Source organism: Prunus dulcis, chromosome 1 (assembly GCF_902201215.1).
Source record: "Prunus dulcis chromosome 1, ALMONDv2, whole genome shotgun sequence".
NCBI lineage: Eukaryota > Viridiplantae > Streptophyta > Magnoliopsida > Rosales > Rosaceae > Prunus > Prunus dulcis.
In genome coordinates, this window is record NC_047650.1 from 513,551 (window position 1) to 533,030 (window position 19,480).

The 19,480-nt window shown below is 37.0% G+C and overlaps 2 protein-coding genes across 2 annotated transcripts; one reads left to right on the forward strand and one right to left on the reverse strand.

The window, feature by feature from the left end:
* Window positions 1-2,137: 2,137 nt before the first annotated feature.
* LOC117635144 (transcriptional corepressor LEUNIG_HOMOLOG) lies at window positions 2,138-11,401 on the forward strand. The gene is made up of 18 exons (XM_034369491.1): window positions 2,138-2,475; window positions 2,646-2,704; window positions 2,813-2,910; window positions 3,156-3,265; window positions 3,375-3,655; window positions 3,743-3,818; window positions 3,907-4,015; window positions 4,718-4,767; window positions 4,860-5,114; window positions 5,410-5,484; window positions 5,687-5,917; window positions 6,569-6,707; window positions 7,468-7,577; window positions 8,909-9,058; window positions 9,918-10,073; window positions 10,165-10,281; window positions 10,402-10,599; window positions 10,966-11,401. The coding sequence occupies exons 2-18, from the start codon at window positions 2,673-2,675 to the stop codon at window positions 11,107-11,109; spliced, it is 2,331 nt and encodes a 776-aa protein (XP_034225382.1). The 5' UTR covers window positions 2,138-2,475; window positions 2,646-2,672; the 3' UTR covers window positions 11,110-11,401.
* A 656-nt stretch (window positions 11,402-12,057) lies between these two features.
* On the reverse strand, window positions 12,058-13,355 carry LOC117614373 (transcription termination factor MTERF6, chloroplastic/mitochondrial-like). Its single transcript, XM_034343170.1, has one exon. The coding sequence runs from the start codon at window positions 13,278-13,280 to the stop codon at window positions 12,081-12,083; it is 1,200 nt and encodes a 399-aa protein (XP_034199061.1). The 5' UTR covers window positions 13,281-13,355; the 3' UTR covers window positions 12,058-12,080.
* Window positions 13,356-19,480: the final 6,125 nt, after the last annotated feature.

The following is a 19,480-nucleotide window of genomic DNA, read 5'->3' on the forward strand; positions in this document are numbered from 1 at the left end:
TACATTGAGGAGAGAGTCAAATTAACCAAAACCAACAAGTTGAAAAGGCCGTGGTCTTGGTCTTGATCTGCATCTGGGGAGATTCAATTTCTTTTCTTCTTAGGTGTAGCATCTAGTCTAGTGTGTGATTCAATTCAAAGGGGTTTTGTGGTGCCATTAATGGACCAACCAAACAACGTCCAGACATCATTATACCTTCATACTCTCTCTCTCTCTCTCTCTCGCGACACAAACAACTTTATACCTGATCCTCTGTCTCTCTCATATATCATTTTTAAAAACAAATTTGTGATAGTTATGAAATTTATCGCATCAAATATATAATTCAGTAAATTTCTAATCTGTTTCACGAGTTTATATATCAACAAGTATGCATATAACTAGTACAATAGTTTCTTGTTTGTTTATGAATAAAGTACGAGGTCATTTTGATATATGCTTCATGCGTGCACAGAGACCTTTTTGTTGCATGCTTCATGAGATGGTCATCAGATTCAGATGGATTATGTTGCAACATAGAATATGAAGTGTGATCATTGCTCTAAGTTGATGGTAGGTACGAAACAACATACCTTTTAATACCAATATTATTTGTAAATAGTGTAGTGAAGTAGTCTTTCAACGTTCATGTTAACAGTTTATCTTAATTTTATACAGAGAAGGATGACCCTTGTAGAACTGTTAGAAAATTGCATTTTAGCATATGCTTGAAACTTGAATATAATAGTGCGTACTCATCCATATAGAGAAGGGTATGTACCTTTTAACTTATCAAGCCAGTTCAATGTGAGGCAAGGAACTCGTTCATATATAACAATTAACTAGTCCCTTGTCACGCCGTCTGCCAATTGTGTTTTATAATTAATTATTTTTTAAATTTTAAATTCAATTTAAATAATAACTAATTAAAAAACTCAATTGACACACACGGGTCAAGAGGCTAATATTAACAAAGGAATAAGCATGTACGTGTGTCGAGATGAGGTGAATGACCTTTTCCGTTGGACTGAAACTAGTGAAGACATTCCTCGTATGGATCCCAGGGCAGCCTTGTAAAATTCTTTGAATTTGCCTTCTTCTGTGAAATGATTATCCATTTAGAGAAGAATGTGCGGGCTCCTTCACAAAGTTTGGGTGCACCTTGTCCTTCAAGTAATCAATCTTCTGCAAGACGAGTGATTTGCCCCGTCATAATGATGATGATGCATGATATGTTTATAAGAGCATCTCCAATAGCAGTAGGCCACTCATGTAAGCCCAAATATCCCACAAAGCCCAACAAGTTCTTTTCCCAGACTTTCTTTACTTCTGAAAGGCCCATTCTAGTAGGGCCCATGGAATCCAGATGGAGATATGAAGTCATTCCATCCCGGAATAATTAGGGAAAGGCAAGGGGTACAATTCCTATTTATATTCTAGCATTTTAGCCAGACAAGACAAGTTAAATAAGATTGCTGTTGCAAAGGACCAACTAGTGTAGTGATTTAGAGTATTTATATTGAATTGTGAAACAAATAAAATTTTAATAAGTACACTTTACGCACTATATTCAACTCTTATTAGACATAGAAATGTTTTCGTATTGCTTGGTGTTCATGAATAACGCAGCGAGTACTAGTTTATGATTGGTATTACAAAATTAAAGATTTTGATGAAACCCAAAATCTGAAAAGAGGGCACAGATCCATGTAAAAAGAGAAACCTGGTTTATAATTGGTATTAGAGTATTGTACTAGGGCTATTTTTGGTAGTTAAATAGGGTGTGCTTAGTTAATTTTACATTTTGATTAAAATATTAAGGTTAACTTAGATTATAAAGTGTACTCAATTAATTTTAGAATTCGTTTAGCAGCACTCTTAAACAATGGTAATTAAACCAAATCATGAAATCAAAGTCGTTTATGTACGAGCCATCCAACATGTGTCACAGCCATTTCCAGCGCCCAAACGTCTTTGATTGGGTTTCGTTCCCTAACTCTTTACCTGACCACCTTGTGATACGTCAAAATAAAAAGAATAGAGAAGAAAAGCTTTAAATTTCTAGAATTATACACGACTGTACTGTACAGAGCCAACACCAAAGCGGCCCAGGTTCGGGCTCCAAGGCTGAGCTTTGGAGAAAGCTAAGCAGCTCGCTTCATTGACTTCACTGACACAAAAAAAACAGAGAGAAAAGAAGCTCATCAGCTTCGGTTAAAGTTCAAATTGTTGTGATTTACAGCGTAAAACTTGGAAGTGTTGGAAGGAACTCCGTGTGCTTTGTGATCACAAACAATTGACAAAGCCTAACTCGTCGTGTCACGTCTTCTTGCTTAAATTCTCAAATCCCAATAACACAAAGAGTTTTTAAATTCCCTCAATTTTCGTGTGCTATTACAAAATTGTGTGCTTGCTGGTGGAGTCAGCAGCGCATGCTTGATCAACGACGATCGTCCTTCTCTCATAGCCTCTGATCCAACAATTTCTTCTTCTCAGGTTGGTCCTGTCACTGCAATGCAGTTACAATTCAACAATCTCGCCAATTATTTTTGATATTTTGAAACCAGAAGTAAATTTTTCTTTTTTAAATTGCGATTATGTTCTTGGTAATGCAAATTTTGGATTTTGATTGCAAAGCTGAATTGGGTTTTCTTTGTTTTTGGCAGTTTGGCTTGTATAATTTGACCCACACAATGGCGCAGAGTAATTGGGAAGCAGATAAGATGTACATACTGTGATTTATTTATTAGTGAACTGATACATGTTTTGATTATGTATTATGTGTTTGTTAGTGGGTTTTTTGCTAAATTTGGTTAATTTGCTTTGTCTATAGGCTTGATGTGTACATTTATGATTATTTAGTGAAGAAAGAATTGCATGCCACTGCTAAGTCTTTCATGAATGAAGGGAAGGTTGCACCGGATCCAGTAGGTAATGGACACTAAACAATAGCAAAGAATTTATTCACTTCTTCTTTGTGCTTATTATTACTTTGGTAATACTATTCAACTTGTTGAATTGGGCTAGATTAGATCCGTTTTGAATGGTCCTATTGTTTATGCTGCTCGCTTCCAATCAATTTGAGTAGCAATTTATCACGCTTATTGACTTGGGACTCTAAGAGTACTGTCTTCACTTCAAGTTAACTGTAATTAGTTATTACATATAATATGCAGCCATCGATGCTCCCGGGGGGTTTCTTTTTGAATGGTGGTCTGTATTTTGGGACATTTTTATTGCGAGGACAAATGATAAACATTCTGAGGCCGCCGCAGCTTATATAGAGGTGACTGTTTCAATTTTAATGCTATAGATGTGGCCGCTAGGATAATTGTGCTACTTATGCTGATGTTTTAACTGACCTCTTTATGCACTCCTATTTTCTTGATTTGCAGGCACAACAAGGTAAAGCAAAAGAGCAACAACAGCTGCAACTGCAGCAGTTGCAACTAATGCGCCAAGCTCAGATGCAACGAAGGGATCCTAATCATCCTCCCCTTGGTGGTCCGTTAAATTCAATAAGCTCTGAAGGAATGCTTGGGCAATCTACTGCTAGTGCACTGGCAGCAAAAATGTATGAGGAACGTGTGAAACACCCCAATCCAATTGACTCAGAGACATCCCAACCACTCCTTGATGCTAGAGTGGCCCTTCTGAAATCAACAAACCATCCTGGGTAAGCAACTGGAAGATCATATTTTCACAGTTTTCTGATATTTAGTTATTTTGGTAGTTTATTTTTCTTGGTCATTTGCTAATACAGTCAGATGGTTCAAGGAAACCCTGGTAGTGTTAATGCGGCATTACAACAAATCCAGGCTCGAAGTCAACAGACCACAGTAACTACTTATACAACACTAATTGTATTGTTTTCTTCCTTTCCTTCTTTCTAATTTTAGTAAAGCCTTGACTCTTCCTTGTCTGTAGGACATAAAGAGTGAAGTTAACATGGGCACTGCTCAGAGATCTTTGCCTATGGATTCTTCAATTTATGGGCAGGGCATGATGCAGTCAAAACCAGGAATGGGCAATGCAGGTATGACTTCCTGGTTCTTAAAAGAATTTAAGAATCAAAATAGAGGCATAGAATTTTATGTTGTCTACCAGACAGGAGAAGGATTAAAAGCATCTTGATTTTGTTATGTTTGTTTATGCTCACTTTCCTACTTTCTTTGTTTCCTTCCACATCATTCCTAACACCAATCTACAATTTATGAGGTATAATTCACATTAAATAATATTTCGACCTTTCTATTTATGTCTCTCGTATACCTTAAAGTGCAATTATCTTTTATGCTATTGCATATTTGTTATGTCAAAGCTAAAATTTGTGATGAAAAAAAATAAAGTTATGCTCAAAATGAGTTTACAGTTATAGACCATGCCCGCTGCAACCAAATAAAAAGAAAATCAAAGAAGGAAAATGTTAAAATGCTATTCCGTGTAAAATTAAATGAATGTACCTACAGGGCCAGGTGACTGTTCCTCATCACACTGAATATTAGGCTAGCTCCTTAGTTGGCATGCCTTGGTGCTCAAACATCCGCTCTAGAAACAGTGTCGGGATGTAAGTGTTGAGCCCAGGAGTTCAGTAATGTTCTTTTGTTTGTGTCAAACTGGGTCGCTGTGCAATAAGCTTGTGGAGATGCCTGAGAAGTCATATTTTTAAAATTTCCTGTTAAATTTTCTAATTATTGTTAAAAGAATTATTTTTCTTTTTTCTTTCTTTGGAATACAGGATTGAACCCAGGAGTTGGTGGTCTTCCGTTGAAGGGTTGGCCTTTAACTGTGAGTTGTATTCTGAAGTTCATGTGTCTTAGGGATTCATGTTGTAAATATGACTGGTCCGACGATTTTAACTGAGGCATGTGCCAATACAGGGAATTGACCAGATGCGGCCAGGTTTAGGTGCTCAAGTTCAAAAGCCTTTTCTGCAAGGTGCAACTCAGTTTCAGCTTCTCTCGCAGCAACAACAACAGCTTTTAGCACAGGTTCAGGCACAAGGAAATGTTGGTAGCTCACCTATCTATGGAGATATGAGGGGATTTCCTAGGGGAAATTTAAATGCCAAAGATGGTCAGCCAATCACAAATAATGGATCTATAGGTTCTCCTATGCAGTCAACTTCATCGAAGGTAAGATGTTGTTCACAAGCTTGGCAAGATTGGTCCTCCTTCTTGTTTATAAATGTCATATCTTTCTATAGGTCCTCCTATGCACTTTTATGTTGAATATATAGGATTGCTGCTGCATAAGGTTTGGGTTTTCTTAGTATAGGTGTATAAAAGAACATCTCTAGGGCTAATGATTTATAAGTCATATGGTTGGTTATGAGTAACTACTCTTTGTGATGATTTTTCCAGAACCTTTGGTGTGTTTAAAACAGACATAATGATGACGTTTCTCTTAATTTTGCTGTGTTTCAATCAGATAAACATGTCACAGATGCAACACTCTTCTTCTCAACAACAACAGGATCCTTTGCAGCCTCAGCAAGTACAACAGGTTGTGCTTGCTTTTGTTGATCCAGTGATGTCATGTCCTTTATTTTCCCTTCACTGCTATAAGCTAAATTTTTTATTGAGGTCACATGTTTGAATATTAATTCTGTCTGAGCTTTTCTATGAACCAAATTGATACTATACTAAAACATATATATATATATATATATTAGATTATTTACTAATGGCCGTTTATCATGTAATAGAATAGCCGCAAGAGGAAAGGGCCTTCTTCCTCTGGAGCTGCTAACAGTACTGGTACAGGAAATACAATTGGTCCTTCACCCAACTCTCAACCATCAACGCCATCCACCCAAACCCCTGGAGACGGAGTTTCTATGGCTGGTAATTTGCCAAATGCCAGTAACGTTCCGAAAAGTATTATGATGTATGGTGCAGATGGAACTGGTGGCCTTGCATCGTCCACAAACCAGCTGGTACGTAAAATTTAGATATTTAACCTTCGTTATCTACAGATAGGAGGGTTAATCTAAATGCTCAGGACTCCATAAGACATGACATTCCTGGCAAGTAAAATCATTAGTATCCAAAAAAGCAATAGTCTTCACCGTAGACATTTAATTGGAACAAGCAATTACTAATTACTTTCATACCTTTTCCAATAATATCTTGATTTAAAACCATGTGTGAAGGATGGAAAAGGGAAATTTGATGCTCCTAATTATTTGATTATGTTTATTAGCTGGGTCCATGTTTCAATGGATGTGGAATTGATAAAGGTGTTGTGTGTACAAAGTTACTAGCAAGACACGTATTTTCTTATCATCTGAGGTTTTTGAATCTCATATAATTAAATATGCTATACTTTGTGTTTGACTGCAAAATTTTATCTCCGAAGTTCTCATTTCCCCACATATCCATTTTATTATCCATGCATAAGTTATAAGTTATAACTATTTATACTTTTAACATCGTGTCCAATTGGGGTGCTTGAGATTAATGGCTCCAATCTGTGTCTGCTACCGGATTTATCTAATGGGACCACTCTAGCAAATTGTGCTTGCTTCGAGACAGATTTTCCCCACTAAATTTAAAAAGTCTTTGTTGAATCATTTTTTCAATTGCAGGATGACATTGAACAATTTGGAGATGTTGGCTCCTTAGAAGATAATGTGGAATCCTTTTTATCACATGATGATGGAGATGGAAGGGATCTTTTTGGCACATTGAAACGGAACCCTGCACATTCTGCAGAAGCTTCAAAGGGTATAGATGATTTCATGTTTGAAAATGTTTTTTTCTCCTAAATTTGTTAAATGTTCATTGATAGCATGGTCAAAGATGCATGATTCATGATATCCAAACAACTAATGGTATTAGCCTAAAAATTTGGCCATCATGACTGCTCTTCTACCCGTCAATTGTCTCTAACAGCTTCTCCTTCGTCACCTTGTTGCCAAGGTGTGTTTCATCATCCAAAGCATAGAGCTTGAACTTGAAACTAGGATCATGCATGGCAACTTGGGTCCATGCAACCCAGGAACCTTATTACAGAAGGAACCTATGACCATGTGTGTTTTTTATCCCAGCATTATCACCACCTACCTCCTCTTCTTTCCCAGAGAGGAGCCCTTTGGGATACACTCCAAAACTGGTTGAATGTTCACCACCAACCAATGGGTCCACAATACAATTGGGTATTTTGGTTCCGGGGCATCAATATCCTGCACCGCAAGAGCCAGACTCTTGGTTACTTGGCAGATTGTACCATTTAGTGGTAGATATTTTTTTCTTCCCTCCTTGACCTTCTAACGTGTACTTTCTGGTCAGTCTTCCTTCATGGTCTTTTCCAGGTGATTTCAACCTGAATTCATTGCTAGCTGCCTTATTTCTTGCTAATAAACTATTTTATGCCAAAACCCAAGAGACAATCTTGGTAAATTCATTGCAGCCAAGATTACTGCTATTAAGTACAGTGTTAATTGATCCAACTGACTGCAGCAGTGACTTTTTCTCTTTAACTCAGGTTTTTCCTTCAGTGAAGTTGGTTCAATACGTAAAAGTAGTAGCAAAGTTGTCTGTTGTCATTTCTCTTCAGAGGGAAAACTGTTGGCCAGTGCTGGGCATGACAAGAAGGTATAATTCCCTCTAGGGAATGAATTACAATTTCTAAAGATACTGGGTGAACAATAATGCTAGAGACACCACATTTTTGCACCATATTGAAATACCAGATCATGTGGCAAATAATGTGTACATGCCATGTCAATTAATGATTTTCTCTCTTTGGATGTTGCTTGTACAAATCACTTGCCACATTATGTTGTATTGAAATGTGGTACAAAAATTTGGTCAGCCTAGTATTACTTTATTATAATGTTGTAAAGTGTTTATTCATTTATGCTTCACATGAATGATGCTGTTACTAGTTACTACTGACTTGTATTATTTTGGTCCAGAAGATACTTCAGGAAATATGTTATGACTTAGTTCCGGGGAAATCCATTCTGATTATTTTGATTTTTTATCTAAAACAAAGCATCTCTACTGATTGTTACACCCCATATTTGTGATAACATTTGAAGTTAACACTGATTTAGTGAGGTGCATGTAAGAAAAAATAGATTGATACCGGAATTCGCTGTATCCCTGAAGATCCCTTTACCAAAATGTTTGAATGGCTTTGGCATATATGCATTGTCACTGGCTCTGTATGATTGCGATTTTATAAAGTTCTCCGAGAATGGCCTTTTTCCGTTTTTACATAGTATTTCAGACTGGAGGCAAGGCATTCATTTTACATAGTAAGATGTGTGTGATAATGTCTTATGGGGAAAATGCAGATCAATGGTAAAACACTTTTGATTGTGGGTTTAACTACGTGTGCAATCAAGGCAGGATTATTTGGGAAAGAAAACCCACATATACGTGTGTGTGTGTGTGTGTGTGTGTGTGTATATATATATATACAGATATTCTCCTGTGCAGACGTCCAGAAGTTATTACTGTACGGACGCCATGTATTTTCTACCACTCCTCCCTCATTTCCTCCCTGTTTACAATGGCATCGGCATGGTAATAACTTCCGAACGTCCGCATAGGGGAAGAACTGGTATATATGAGTAGAGAATCTGTGGTGTTCCTGATTCTTCCATGGTGCTATAATTGCGCAAACTCCAACTCAGGTGGCATTGGGGTTGGATGGGGAAGGGGTAGAGCGCAGGTTCAAGTCTTGTTGTAAGCTCAATAATTGATTTACTAATTGGGTTTAGGTAATTCTTATCTGATAATTGTAACAGTACTGGTTTTAGATTGATGCTATTTTCAGATGGTCTGAAACTTTTACTTTGGAATTCAATAAATTAGTGACTTCAATGGATTCAAACAATCCTAAGTTATCCAAATTTCAATATTAATGAGAAAAGGAATGATGTGAATGATTTTCTTTCGTTTTTTCATGTCAGTAGGTTGTTGTCTGGAATATGGAAACACTGCAAACTGAAAGCACATCAGAGGAGCACTCCTTGATAATTACTGATGTTCGATTTAGACCAAATTCAACTCAGTTGGCAACTTCTTCATTTGACACAACTGTGCGACTTTGGGATGCTGCTGACGTAAATTCTGTGCTTCCATTTCTGTTTCATTTTTAATGTTGCCAAATGCATTTTCCATAAACAATTTTTGGTTTCCCTTCCTCTGGTTTTGATTTATTCTCAATTAAATATCTGGACCCCGACTGAAATAATTATTCAAAATAGTTGGCAAGGCAACTTCTTCATTTTTTTTATGCTTGTTCATGAATGCTTATTGTTTCTTAAAGGAATCATAGTTTTGTTACAATATAATGTTTGAGGTTGTCTAACTGGATAATCTTATTGATGACATGCATTATGACAATCTTACTAGTTTGTAAATTCAGTTTGAGGAGACTCAAGATTTTTTAATATACTATGGAATTTAGGTAATGGTGTGATAAGGCGTAGGTTTAAAATTTGTCAGATTTATATATTGTTTTGGCCCATGTATGTCCCAGGATAGTCAGCTAAGCATGATGGGTGTTATTTAAAGTGTAACATGAATGCTAAGAATGGATTTCACTTATTTGAACTTTCAAACATAGTATGATATATAAGATACTGTATATTTTACAACATTGTCATTATAATCTACCTTCAGAGAGAGATATTTGACCTCTCTTTTGACTTCTGCTTTCATTATTTTATAGCTTCTACTTCTGTATATTTTGTATGTTATCAATGGCATCAGGTCCATTTTATGTGCTGGAATATCCGAACATAGTATGCATTAGGTGCTTGTATTTGACATGTGTAATCAAGAATTTCCTGACTTTCTTTTTCTTTATCACCAGTGAAGTTTTTGGTCCGCATTTATAAAGGGCACTTATATTTAGTTTATTCCTTTCCGCCCATTTTATTATTTTGGGTTTCTAAAGGGTTGAGTTCATTTTTGCAGCCAAACTATTCTTTACAGACATATGCAGGGCATACCTCGCATGTAATGTCACTTGATTTCCATCCTAAGAAGAATGACCTTTTCTGCTCCTGTGATGCTAACAATGAGATTCGCTTTTGGAATATCAATCAGTATTCTTGCACTCGCGTTTCTAAGGTTGGTATTGGGACTCTCCTTTAGTTGTTTGAAGTTCATGATTAATTTTTGTTTATTTTCTGTTCTAAATATCAGTCATTTAATGATCCAGGGAGGCTCAGCACAGGTGAGATTCCAGCCAAGAATTGGACAGTTTCTTGCTGCTGCATCTGGAAATGTTGTGTCTATATTTGATGCTGAGAGTGACAGGCAGACACATTCATTGCAGGTATGATTCGCAATTGTTAATTTCAATGAAACTTAAAGGTTTCATTAATCAATCAAGTCTGAAAAGTAGGTTATGTTTTGATATGTTACTGATCGTAAAGCACGATGTTTTGAATCTCAGGGTCACTCCACAGACGTACACTCTCTTTGCTGGGATACAAATGGAGATTATTTGGCATCTGTCAGTCAAGAGTCTGTCAGGGTGTGGTCATTATCCTCTGGAGAGTGCATTCATGAACTCAGTCCCAGTGGAAACATGTTCCAGTCTTGTGTTTTCCATCCAAGCTACTCCACTCTCTTGGTCATTGGAGGCTACCAGGTAAACTTTGCTTTGTTTTGGTGACGTGAAATGAAAAATTGGATTGCACACGAATTCTGTTACGTTTGAAATATTTAGAATATTATTTTCTCAGAACTGCCTGGTCAGCGGCCACTTAGAAATAAAAATCAACTCTTGTAGGTTGTTTGGCCACAATTATATTGCATCAAGACATCACATGGAAATAGAACAATTCCATAGTGATGTGTCGGCCAAATGCTATGTAAAATAGAGTGGACTTTCTTATCCTCTTCCAAATTTAACTTGAGAGAACATCCGTTCTGTAAACCATTGAGACTGAGTTTTCTTTTTGTGATGTATGTTCTAGGATGCTAATGCTGCTTTTTTCTTTAAATTTGCTTGCAGTCATTGGAGCTCTGGAACATGGCTGAGAATAAGTGTATGACCATTCAAGCTCATGAGGGTGTAATATCAGCTTTAGCACAGTCACCAGTCACAGGAATGGTCGCCTCTACTAGTCACGACAAATCCGTTAAAATATGGAAATAAAGTTTGCTGATTTTTGCTTCAAATCTCCAGTTTCAAGTCCGCTGGCTCTTCATCTCATCAACTGCAGAGAAAGTCTGAATAAATTTTAAACATAAAAGCTCATCATGTATTTAATTTGATTTCATATTTTTTATTGTTTATTCTCCCTCCATTTATGCTTTCTTTTTCTTTTTCTTTTCTCCTTTACATGTAATAAGGTGATGGTTAAAGTTTACCTTAGTTAGAAGCAAATACACGTTATCTCAAATATGGAATGTTTGATGGTTTAATGAAGCAATGACTTATGAGGCTATTTTAGGTGGAAATTATTGGCAAACAGGTTAAAATGTCAAGTGTCGACTAGTCTTAGTTGAAGTGAAAAGGTTTTGTCTTCTTACCAAGTCTTACCAAGAAAGAGGGCTCTATACCGCAGGTTTTCTATGGTACATTAAACTGCGGATAACCATTTTTTGCACCGTCGATCAATGGGCATGTACAGTGCCTGTTGATCAGCAAGGCAAAAAGTGGTTATCCCGCACTTGTGGTTATCCACATTATGGAAAAACTGCTCTAATGACCTACATGCATAAAATTTGGCATAGCTGTCAAACGATGTGTGATTTGATTCGATTTAATTTTCTCTGAGTAAAAAGACAAACAAACGATTGACTTTTGGGGTCGCAAAACCAAACAAATGACTTAAATCCAGCAAAATATGAATAACATTTTGGATTTGGTATTTTTTTTAAAGGGCTCAACCAGATTTAGTTTAAGCCCGTCCCAACAATTCTAACTCACATTTTGATGAGGTTTTCAATATGGTCTAGTTTATATTCCTGTAACTTTTATATTTATACCCTACACAGAAAAACCAATATGATAGAAATGCTGGAACCAATGCCAATGCCATGAATGATGAAAGATATTTTGTTCATCTTTATCAAATAAATGAAACCTTAAGGACACAAAACTTTTAGTACAGGGCAGAAAGATCACACATCCTTGACGTCCAATTTTAGATGATACACATCCCACAAAATAGGTAATTGGTTTATATATCTGGTCACAAACCTCTCCAAGAACTTATGCGGTGGAGGCAACAACACAGAAGACAAACTAAAGTCTTCATCTATCAACCCCTTCAACAACAAAACTTTAACAACTGAACATCTTGGAATAATTCTCTTCTCCAAACTGAAACACAAAACCAAAGGGTATGTGGCAATCACTCCTGAAGAATATCCCATCTTGTTCACAAAAAAATCCATTACCTCCATTATTTTCTTCTCAGACATAGTCATGCACTGTGGATTCTTCCTGAATGCAGAGACCACATCATTATCAGACCAACCCCAACTCCGCTTGTAAATTTCACGGCTTCGATTCCATATGGACTTACTGCTCTCTCCACACAATGCTCTTAGTGCCAACACAAAAGTTGATTTCTTCATATCAAATTCCATTGCCTTAACCTCTTCCACAGCTGCAGCAAACTTTTCATGCTTGTGTATCAAGACCTCAGTGTTGTGAGCTACCAACAGAGCAATGCATGATTGGGGCATACCCAATTCCCTCAAAAGCTCAATATTGGGGACCACATTCTTTCTGCGATTTTCCCGGAAAATCCATGAACTGCGCTTCAGAACAGAAACTACATTTTCCTCGGAAATCAGACTCCTGAGAAAATTATAAGTGGGTATAATCTGATTCTCCAAGCTTCTTAACAAAAGGTGGGGATTAAAACACAGAATTCTCGCAAGGTCTTCCCTTGAAACTACAACAGAGCTGAAAAACTCAAGCTTGGGCGAAAGGATTTTCTCAGGATCAGCTACAAGAATAGTAGGGCGTGACCTGACAACCTTTGAGATCTGGGTTTCAGAGAGTCCATATTTGCTCAGAAGGGCCAAAACAGAGTCTGCTCCTTGTGAGGATTGCAACTCTACCCATTTGGATGATAAAATTGCGCCTTCTGGGGACAACCCACATGAGTTTATGAGGTAAGCGACTGTGAAATTGTGTTGGTCTGCTGAGATTTTTGAGGTGATGGATCTGTGAAGTAGATGATTTTGAAGAGAAATGTGTGAGGGTTTTAGGTCTCCAACAAGAAATCTTTTAGCTGTGGAAGCAAATGTACAAGAAACTATTGAATAGCCCAATCTGAGGGTGTTCAAGCTGTAGAGAGGTACCACCATGTTTGACCCTGCTTAGATGTTGATGACGATCAATTTCTAATTCTACTGGTCATTCTAAAACCCTAGGCAGCAGGGCGGTTTTGGGTCTGTGCCATATGCTTAAGAAGACTTACATTTTTTGGGTTAATTACAATTTTGGTTATGATTTGGCTCGAAATCAATTTTGGTCACTGTTGTTTCAATTTTTCTGATTTAGTCACTGCATTTGTAATCATTATCAGGTCCAAGCCTTTATTTCCATCAATTAGGCAAGGACTTTATTGTCCTTTCGGAAAAAAAAAAATTAAAAAGGTTGTGTTTAATATGAATTATAAGACAAAGAATGAACATGAAGCTTTCATATTAAAACTCCAACTAATCCCAAATGTTTAATATCAATTAAACTTCGATAGCTGGATTGATATGGCTTATCAATCCTAAAACGTGTTGAACATTAAACAAAGGAACACGCAGAGAATTATTTTACGTGGTAAAACCCCACCTATAGGGAAAATCTACGAAACTCCTCAGTCCAACACAAATTCACTATAGTACAATGATTACAAGAAGTACTCACACACTTATCCTAGACACATTCTAGATAATATTTACCGACTTCTTCGTAACTCAACTTTTGTCACGAGATGATATTCGACACTCCTTATGTTGAACTCAATACTGGTCACAATTGCTTCAAGCTCACTAAAGGAAAACCGCCACCATGGTCTTGGTGCCCTCAACAATATGAGTCATCGAACAATGCAAATGAATGATTAAAGTGTTTGATAAATCACCAACTAAACATAGAACACTTGATAATTTATTTCAAATATATGCACAACAGCTTTCTTAAGAATTTTAGATGTTCAAATAAAATATCGAAAAGCTGTTTTTGTGTGTGTGTGTGTGTGTGTGTGTGTGTGTGTGTGTAAAAGAGATGCACACCATGTTTTATACTAACCCATTCTCCTCTTTTCAAGAGAAGTGTAAAAAGCCACGAATCAAATCTTGCCATTGATTAGATTTGACACTCTTGTGATTTGTGTGCCACATGATTTAGGAAGCACTATTCACGTGAATAGTGCCTGCCCTACAGCAAAAGTTTTTGGGGCTTGCCATGGCAATTACTATTCATTTTTTTGTTTTTTTCACAATTTTGTTTACTTAAACAATTAATTTAGATAATATTTTCGGATAAGATTTTTGGGTTTCTACGTGTCAATACTATTCATATCGGATAAGATTTTCGGTTTCAAATTTCAGATACATTTCAAAATTCAAATTTCAGATAAATTCAAAATGTCAAATTTCAGATACATTTCGGAATTCAAATTTCAGATAAATTTGAAATTTGAAATTTCATTTGAATTTCAAATTTCAGATAAGATTTTTACCCTCTAAGATTGCGCCACGTGTCATATCTATCTGTGTACATTTTCCTATAAAATCAGAGGTTCAGCTCATACCTCCCACACCAGTTCTTCTCTACATTTCCATTTCTCAAATTTTAGATTTCATTCTCCATTCTCAATGGCAGACATGGAAGAGGTTTTGGAGAGGCAAGAGAGAGAAACTAGAGAAAGAATGTAGACGAGCTGCAAGCAAAAGGGCGCAGAGAGAACTAGATGAGCAACTTGGCATATCAGTTGCTTTGCTGGAGGAAGAAAAGCAGGCTCGCCGTGGTTCACGAGAAGGCCGTCGCCCAAATGTGGACAGATATAGACATTCCCGGGGTAAGAATCTTATGGAAGATTATTTTATCCCACAATCTCTGTACTCTGATGTTCATTTTCGAGGGAGATATAGAACGCAACCTCATTTGTTCAAAAAAATCATGCATGATATTTGCAATTATGATGAATATTTTGTTCAAAAGAGAAATTGTGCTGGAAATTTGGGACTTCTTCCAGAGCAGAAGTTCACCGCTGTGATACGAATGTTGGCGTATGGGTCATCTGCTGATCAGGTGGATGAGATTGCTCGGATGGGGAAGTCAACTGTTTTGGAGAGCTTGGTGCGATTTTATGATGCAGTGGAAACTCTGTACACCAGAGACTACCTCCGCAGACCTACGCCCAGGGACCTGCAAAGGCTTCTCCAAAAAGCTGAGTCTCGAGGATTCCCTGGCATGATTGGTAGCATTGACTGCATGCACTGGCAGTGGAAAAATTGTCCAACTGCTTAGCAAGGGGACTATGGAAATAGAAAAGGGCAGAAAAATATCATCCTGGAAGCAGTTGCTGGTTTTGATACATGGGTTTGGCACGCCTTCTTCGGAGTTGCCGGATCTCAAAACGATTTGAATGTCCTAGGTCAATCCCGGTGTTCAATGATGTTTTGAGAGGTGAAGCCCCAAATATCACATATGAAATTAACAATACCATCTACCAGACCAGGTATTATCTAGCTGATGGCATATACCCGAGGTGGACAACATTTGTGAAAACAATTCCACATCCCCGATCCCATAAGCAAAAATTTTTTGCTCGCTATCAAGAGGGGCACAGAAAAGATGTTGAGAGGTGCTTTGGTATCCTTCAAGCTAGGTGGGCTATTATCAGGGGCGCGGCACGTCTATTTGACGAGGAGGTGCTTAGGAGTATAATGATGACTTGTATCATCCTCCATAACATGATTGTGGAAGATGAATATGATTACGATGCTGATGATGTGTATGAACCAAATCCCATGGACACGGCCCTAACACGAATTTATGAAAAACCAGTGGGGCCAAATGGAGAAGCAGTGCAGCATGAACCGTTGGTTAGAGATAGTAGTTTCATGCCCCGTATGATTGATCGCTACACGGAGATGCAATCGTCCTATATTCATGAACACCGTCAAGTTGACTTGATGGAGCATTTATGGGCGGTGAAAGGTCATGAAGGAAATGAAGGTGAATAAAGTGAAGTGAAGAAGTTTGGTTGTGGTTGTTTATTTTTTATGCTTTGGTTGTGGTTTGTTTTATTTTTTATGCTTTGGTTGTGGTTTGTTTAATTTTTTATGCTTTGGTTGTGGTTTGTTTTTTTATGTATGGAATGTTTTGAATAAAAAGGAATTTTGTTGAATATTTTCTTTATTGAATAAAAGAAAAGCAATACAACTAATAATAAAATAAAATACATGAATTAAACAAAACAAAAAATACAATGAAATCAAAGGTACATGAATTAAACAAAAAAAAAAATACAATGAAATCAAAGGCAAGTAAACTAAGACATTAAAGGCAAACAAACTATTTTAATGGTTTCCATCATTTAACCAATCCGTGTTGCTAGGTCCATCGTTACGAAAAAGTCTTCGTCTCATAACATCCCTTCGTTCTAGCTTCCAAAATTGTTTTGTTTCAGGAGACATATGCCTTGTATCCATGGCCATGGTTTCCCGATCTTTTTTTTCAATGTTTTGTTCGCGTACATACTCCCTTTCTTTGCGTACATACTCCCTTTCTTTTGCATATTCTACTTGAACTGCCATATCGTGCTCTTGTTGTTTCAAGTCCATTTCAATTCTCATGGCTTGGTGCTTTGAAAGTTCCTCCAAAAATTTAGATGCATTCTTGCTAGAATTACTCCCTCTCTTCGCCTTCGCCGCCTTCCTCCCAATAGGCCTTGGATTATTTTCAATGGGTGAGTCGGTACTCATCGGGGAATCCATAGGTGAATCCGATGCCGGCGTCTCATGAAGTGGAGTCTCGTTCAAGACTACCGTCGGACCGGTTGGAATAATTTGGAATCTCTTACAAGTCTTCACCACCTCCCAACAATGGGTATGGTTGAAACTTTTTTTCCCTTGGCCAGTAGCACCAAACCACATTTGTGCTTGTATAATCTATATAAAAAAAAATGAAATGGAAATGCAAGAGAATTTTTAAAATATTGGCAATGCAACATGTAAAAAAAAAAAAACTAATGGAAATTAAAGAAATAATAAAAAAATGCAACATGTATTAAAAAAAAAATAGAGACATATTAACAAAATATATAAATTGCAAGAAACATTTAAATAAAAATTAATATGACATAAAAATTAATAGAAGAAAAATGACAAATAAATTACCTCATTGCTAAGATTTTCTCCGCTTCGTTGGTTGTCAATCGCTTTTGCTAAAGCATTTCTCCATTTCCCCAACTCTTTATTAAGAACTTTCCACCTACTGGATAATGTCATTTCTGTACGTGTAGAACCAATTGCCCTTTCACAAAATGCTTGATGAATTTTTTTCCACATATGAGAAAATTTAATCTCATTGCTCGTTACTGGACAATGACTAACTTGGACCCAAGCCTCACACAAGCTAATATCTTCCATCATGCTCCATGCCCCTCCATTTTCATTAGAAGAACCCATAATATGCTAGAAAAAAATTACAACTTCAAAGTGAAAAAATATTGAATAGAAAGTGAATAAATTTTGAGGAGAAAGTGAACAATAGTAGAAGGAGAAGAAAATATATGAGGATTTGGTGTTAAAAGTGAAGAGTATTGGTTGGTATTTATACACAAAAAATTCTGTAATTTTGGTGTATTTTTTAAAAAAAAATTCGATTTTTTTTCAATTTTTTTGGGCAGAAAAATTGGTTGCCGTTGGATTGAAGAAAAAATTCCAATCGGAGCGACCAGAGGCCGCCACGTGTCAAAGAGCCATTGGCGGCACTGTAGCGCTGATTCGAAATTTTTTTTAACGTTGGCGCGTGAAAAAAAAATTCAAACTTCAGGGCTGACGCCATGCTGGCGTCAGCTATTTTGTCCCAGACGTCGGGCCCGAGCTTGGACCGATTTCGCCTTCGGGCCTGCTCGTTTTAGTGGCCCCCACGCTCGCCCGGGCTGGACCTTTGCTGCTGGACGCCGTTTTTTGACCCAAACCCCCCCAGCCCGACTCGTCCAGCACTGCTGGACTTGCTCTAACAAAGAAACATTGAAACCAATTTGGGAACAATATTATAGATGGAAACAATTGTTTTCGTCTCTTAGGAAAATAATAATCCCAATTGTTTTCCCTCTAATTGATTTCGTCTCTTAGAATCCCAATTGTTTATAGAATGAAATAATATTGGTATTAAATAAAACATGCTCTCCAAGTCAAATATGAGAAAGGATATTTTTACTTAAATCAAAATAGAGTCCAGTGAAAAAAGTAATTCAGTGAGAAAAGTAATCTCAAAAGATAAAATTAACATAAAAGTGCTTCAGTGAAAATAATTCTAACTAGAATCCTATAGTGAATGCATGATTATATCATGTTTTACCTGAAATTAAGTTCCTTATATCAATCACATCATACTTCAAAAATCCAGAACTGAATGTGTTGAGCCAAAACAATCAGGAAAATATATTCACATACTAATTCACAACCTATGCTAGAGCGTAGGAAATGCCAATACAATTTTCATACTAACACACACTTTACAAATTACAAACACGATGTACCACCACGTTCTCTCCAGAATCCACCAATCTGGAGATACAGTAATTGCTATTTTATGGCTATCTTCTATGACGACCCCAACCCACCCCTAAATCCAATGCCATACAGTCCAGATGAGAGAGAGAGAGAGAGAGAGAGAGAGAGAGAGAGAGAGAAGAATTACGACAGAGGCGGAGGCTGGGTTTGCCGGAGGAGGAGAAGGCTGGTTTTTAGGGTGGGCTATCTTGATCAATTTTGAAGGAGAGAGAGAGAAGCCTGATAGCTTTGCACTAAAGATTAATGGCTTGGATTCATCTGTATTTTTTGAGAAATAAAGCAATTCACATGGGTTCTTCTTCTCAAAGTCAACGTTAATAAAATATTTGCTTGCCTTTCATGGCTGCTTATGGCAATGGTGGATATGGTCGAGAGGTTAGGATGGGGTGGGTTTACGCTGGGGTGGGGTGGTTTTGCCCTTTTTTATATTTATTTTAATTTTATACATTTGATTATAAAATTTTGTTTCATTTTTAGGACAATAAAGTCCCTGCCAAACTGATAAAATTGAAGGCTTGCACCTGATTTGTTAACGATTGCAAGTACAGTGATGAAATTGGGAAAAGTGAAATCACAGTGACTAAAATTGATTTCGAGCCAAACCCTACTGACCAAAATTGTAATTAACCTTTTTTTTTTTTTTTTTTAATTTCTACTGAAAACCCATATGGCACCAAGGAACACAATGAAATGGATCTGTATACAACATTTTTGCTCATCACTGTACCATCACCACCATTCTCAACACCTAACACTTG

What these genes read in the sequence shown, in the direction of transcription:
- LOC117635144 (XM_034369491.1), top strand. Translation starts at nt 2,673, where the DNA reads ATGGCGCAGAGTAATTGGGAAGCAGATAAGAT. An exon ending in TGCAGTCAACTTCATCGAAG is followed by an intron (nt 5,115 to 5,409) that starts GTAAGATGTTGT and finishes TGTTTCAATCAG; the next exon opens with ATAAACATGTCACAGATGCA. An exon ending in TTCTGCAGAAGCTTCAAAGG is followed by an intron (nt 6,708 to 7,467) that starts GTATAGATGATT and finishes TCTTTAACTCAG; the next exon opens with GTTTTTCCTTCAGTGAAGTT.
- LOC117614373 (XM_034343170.1), bottom strand. Translation starts at nt 13,280, where the DNA reads ATGGTGGTACCTCTCTACAGCTTGAACACCCTCAGATTGGGCTATTCA.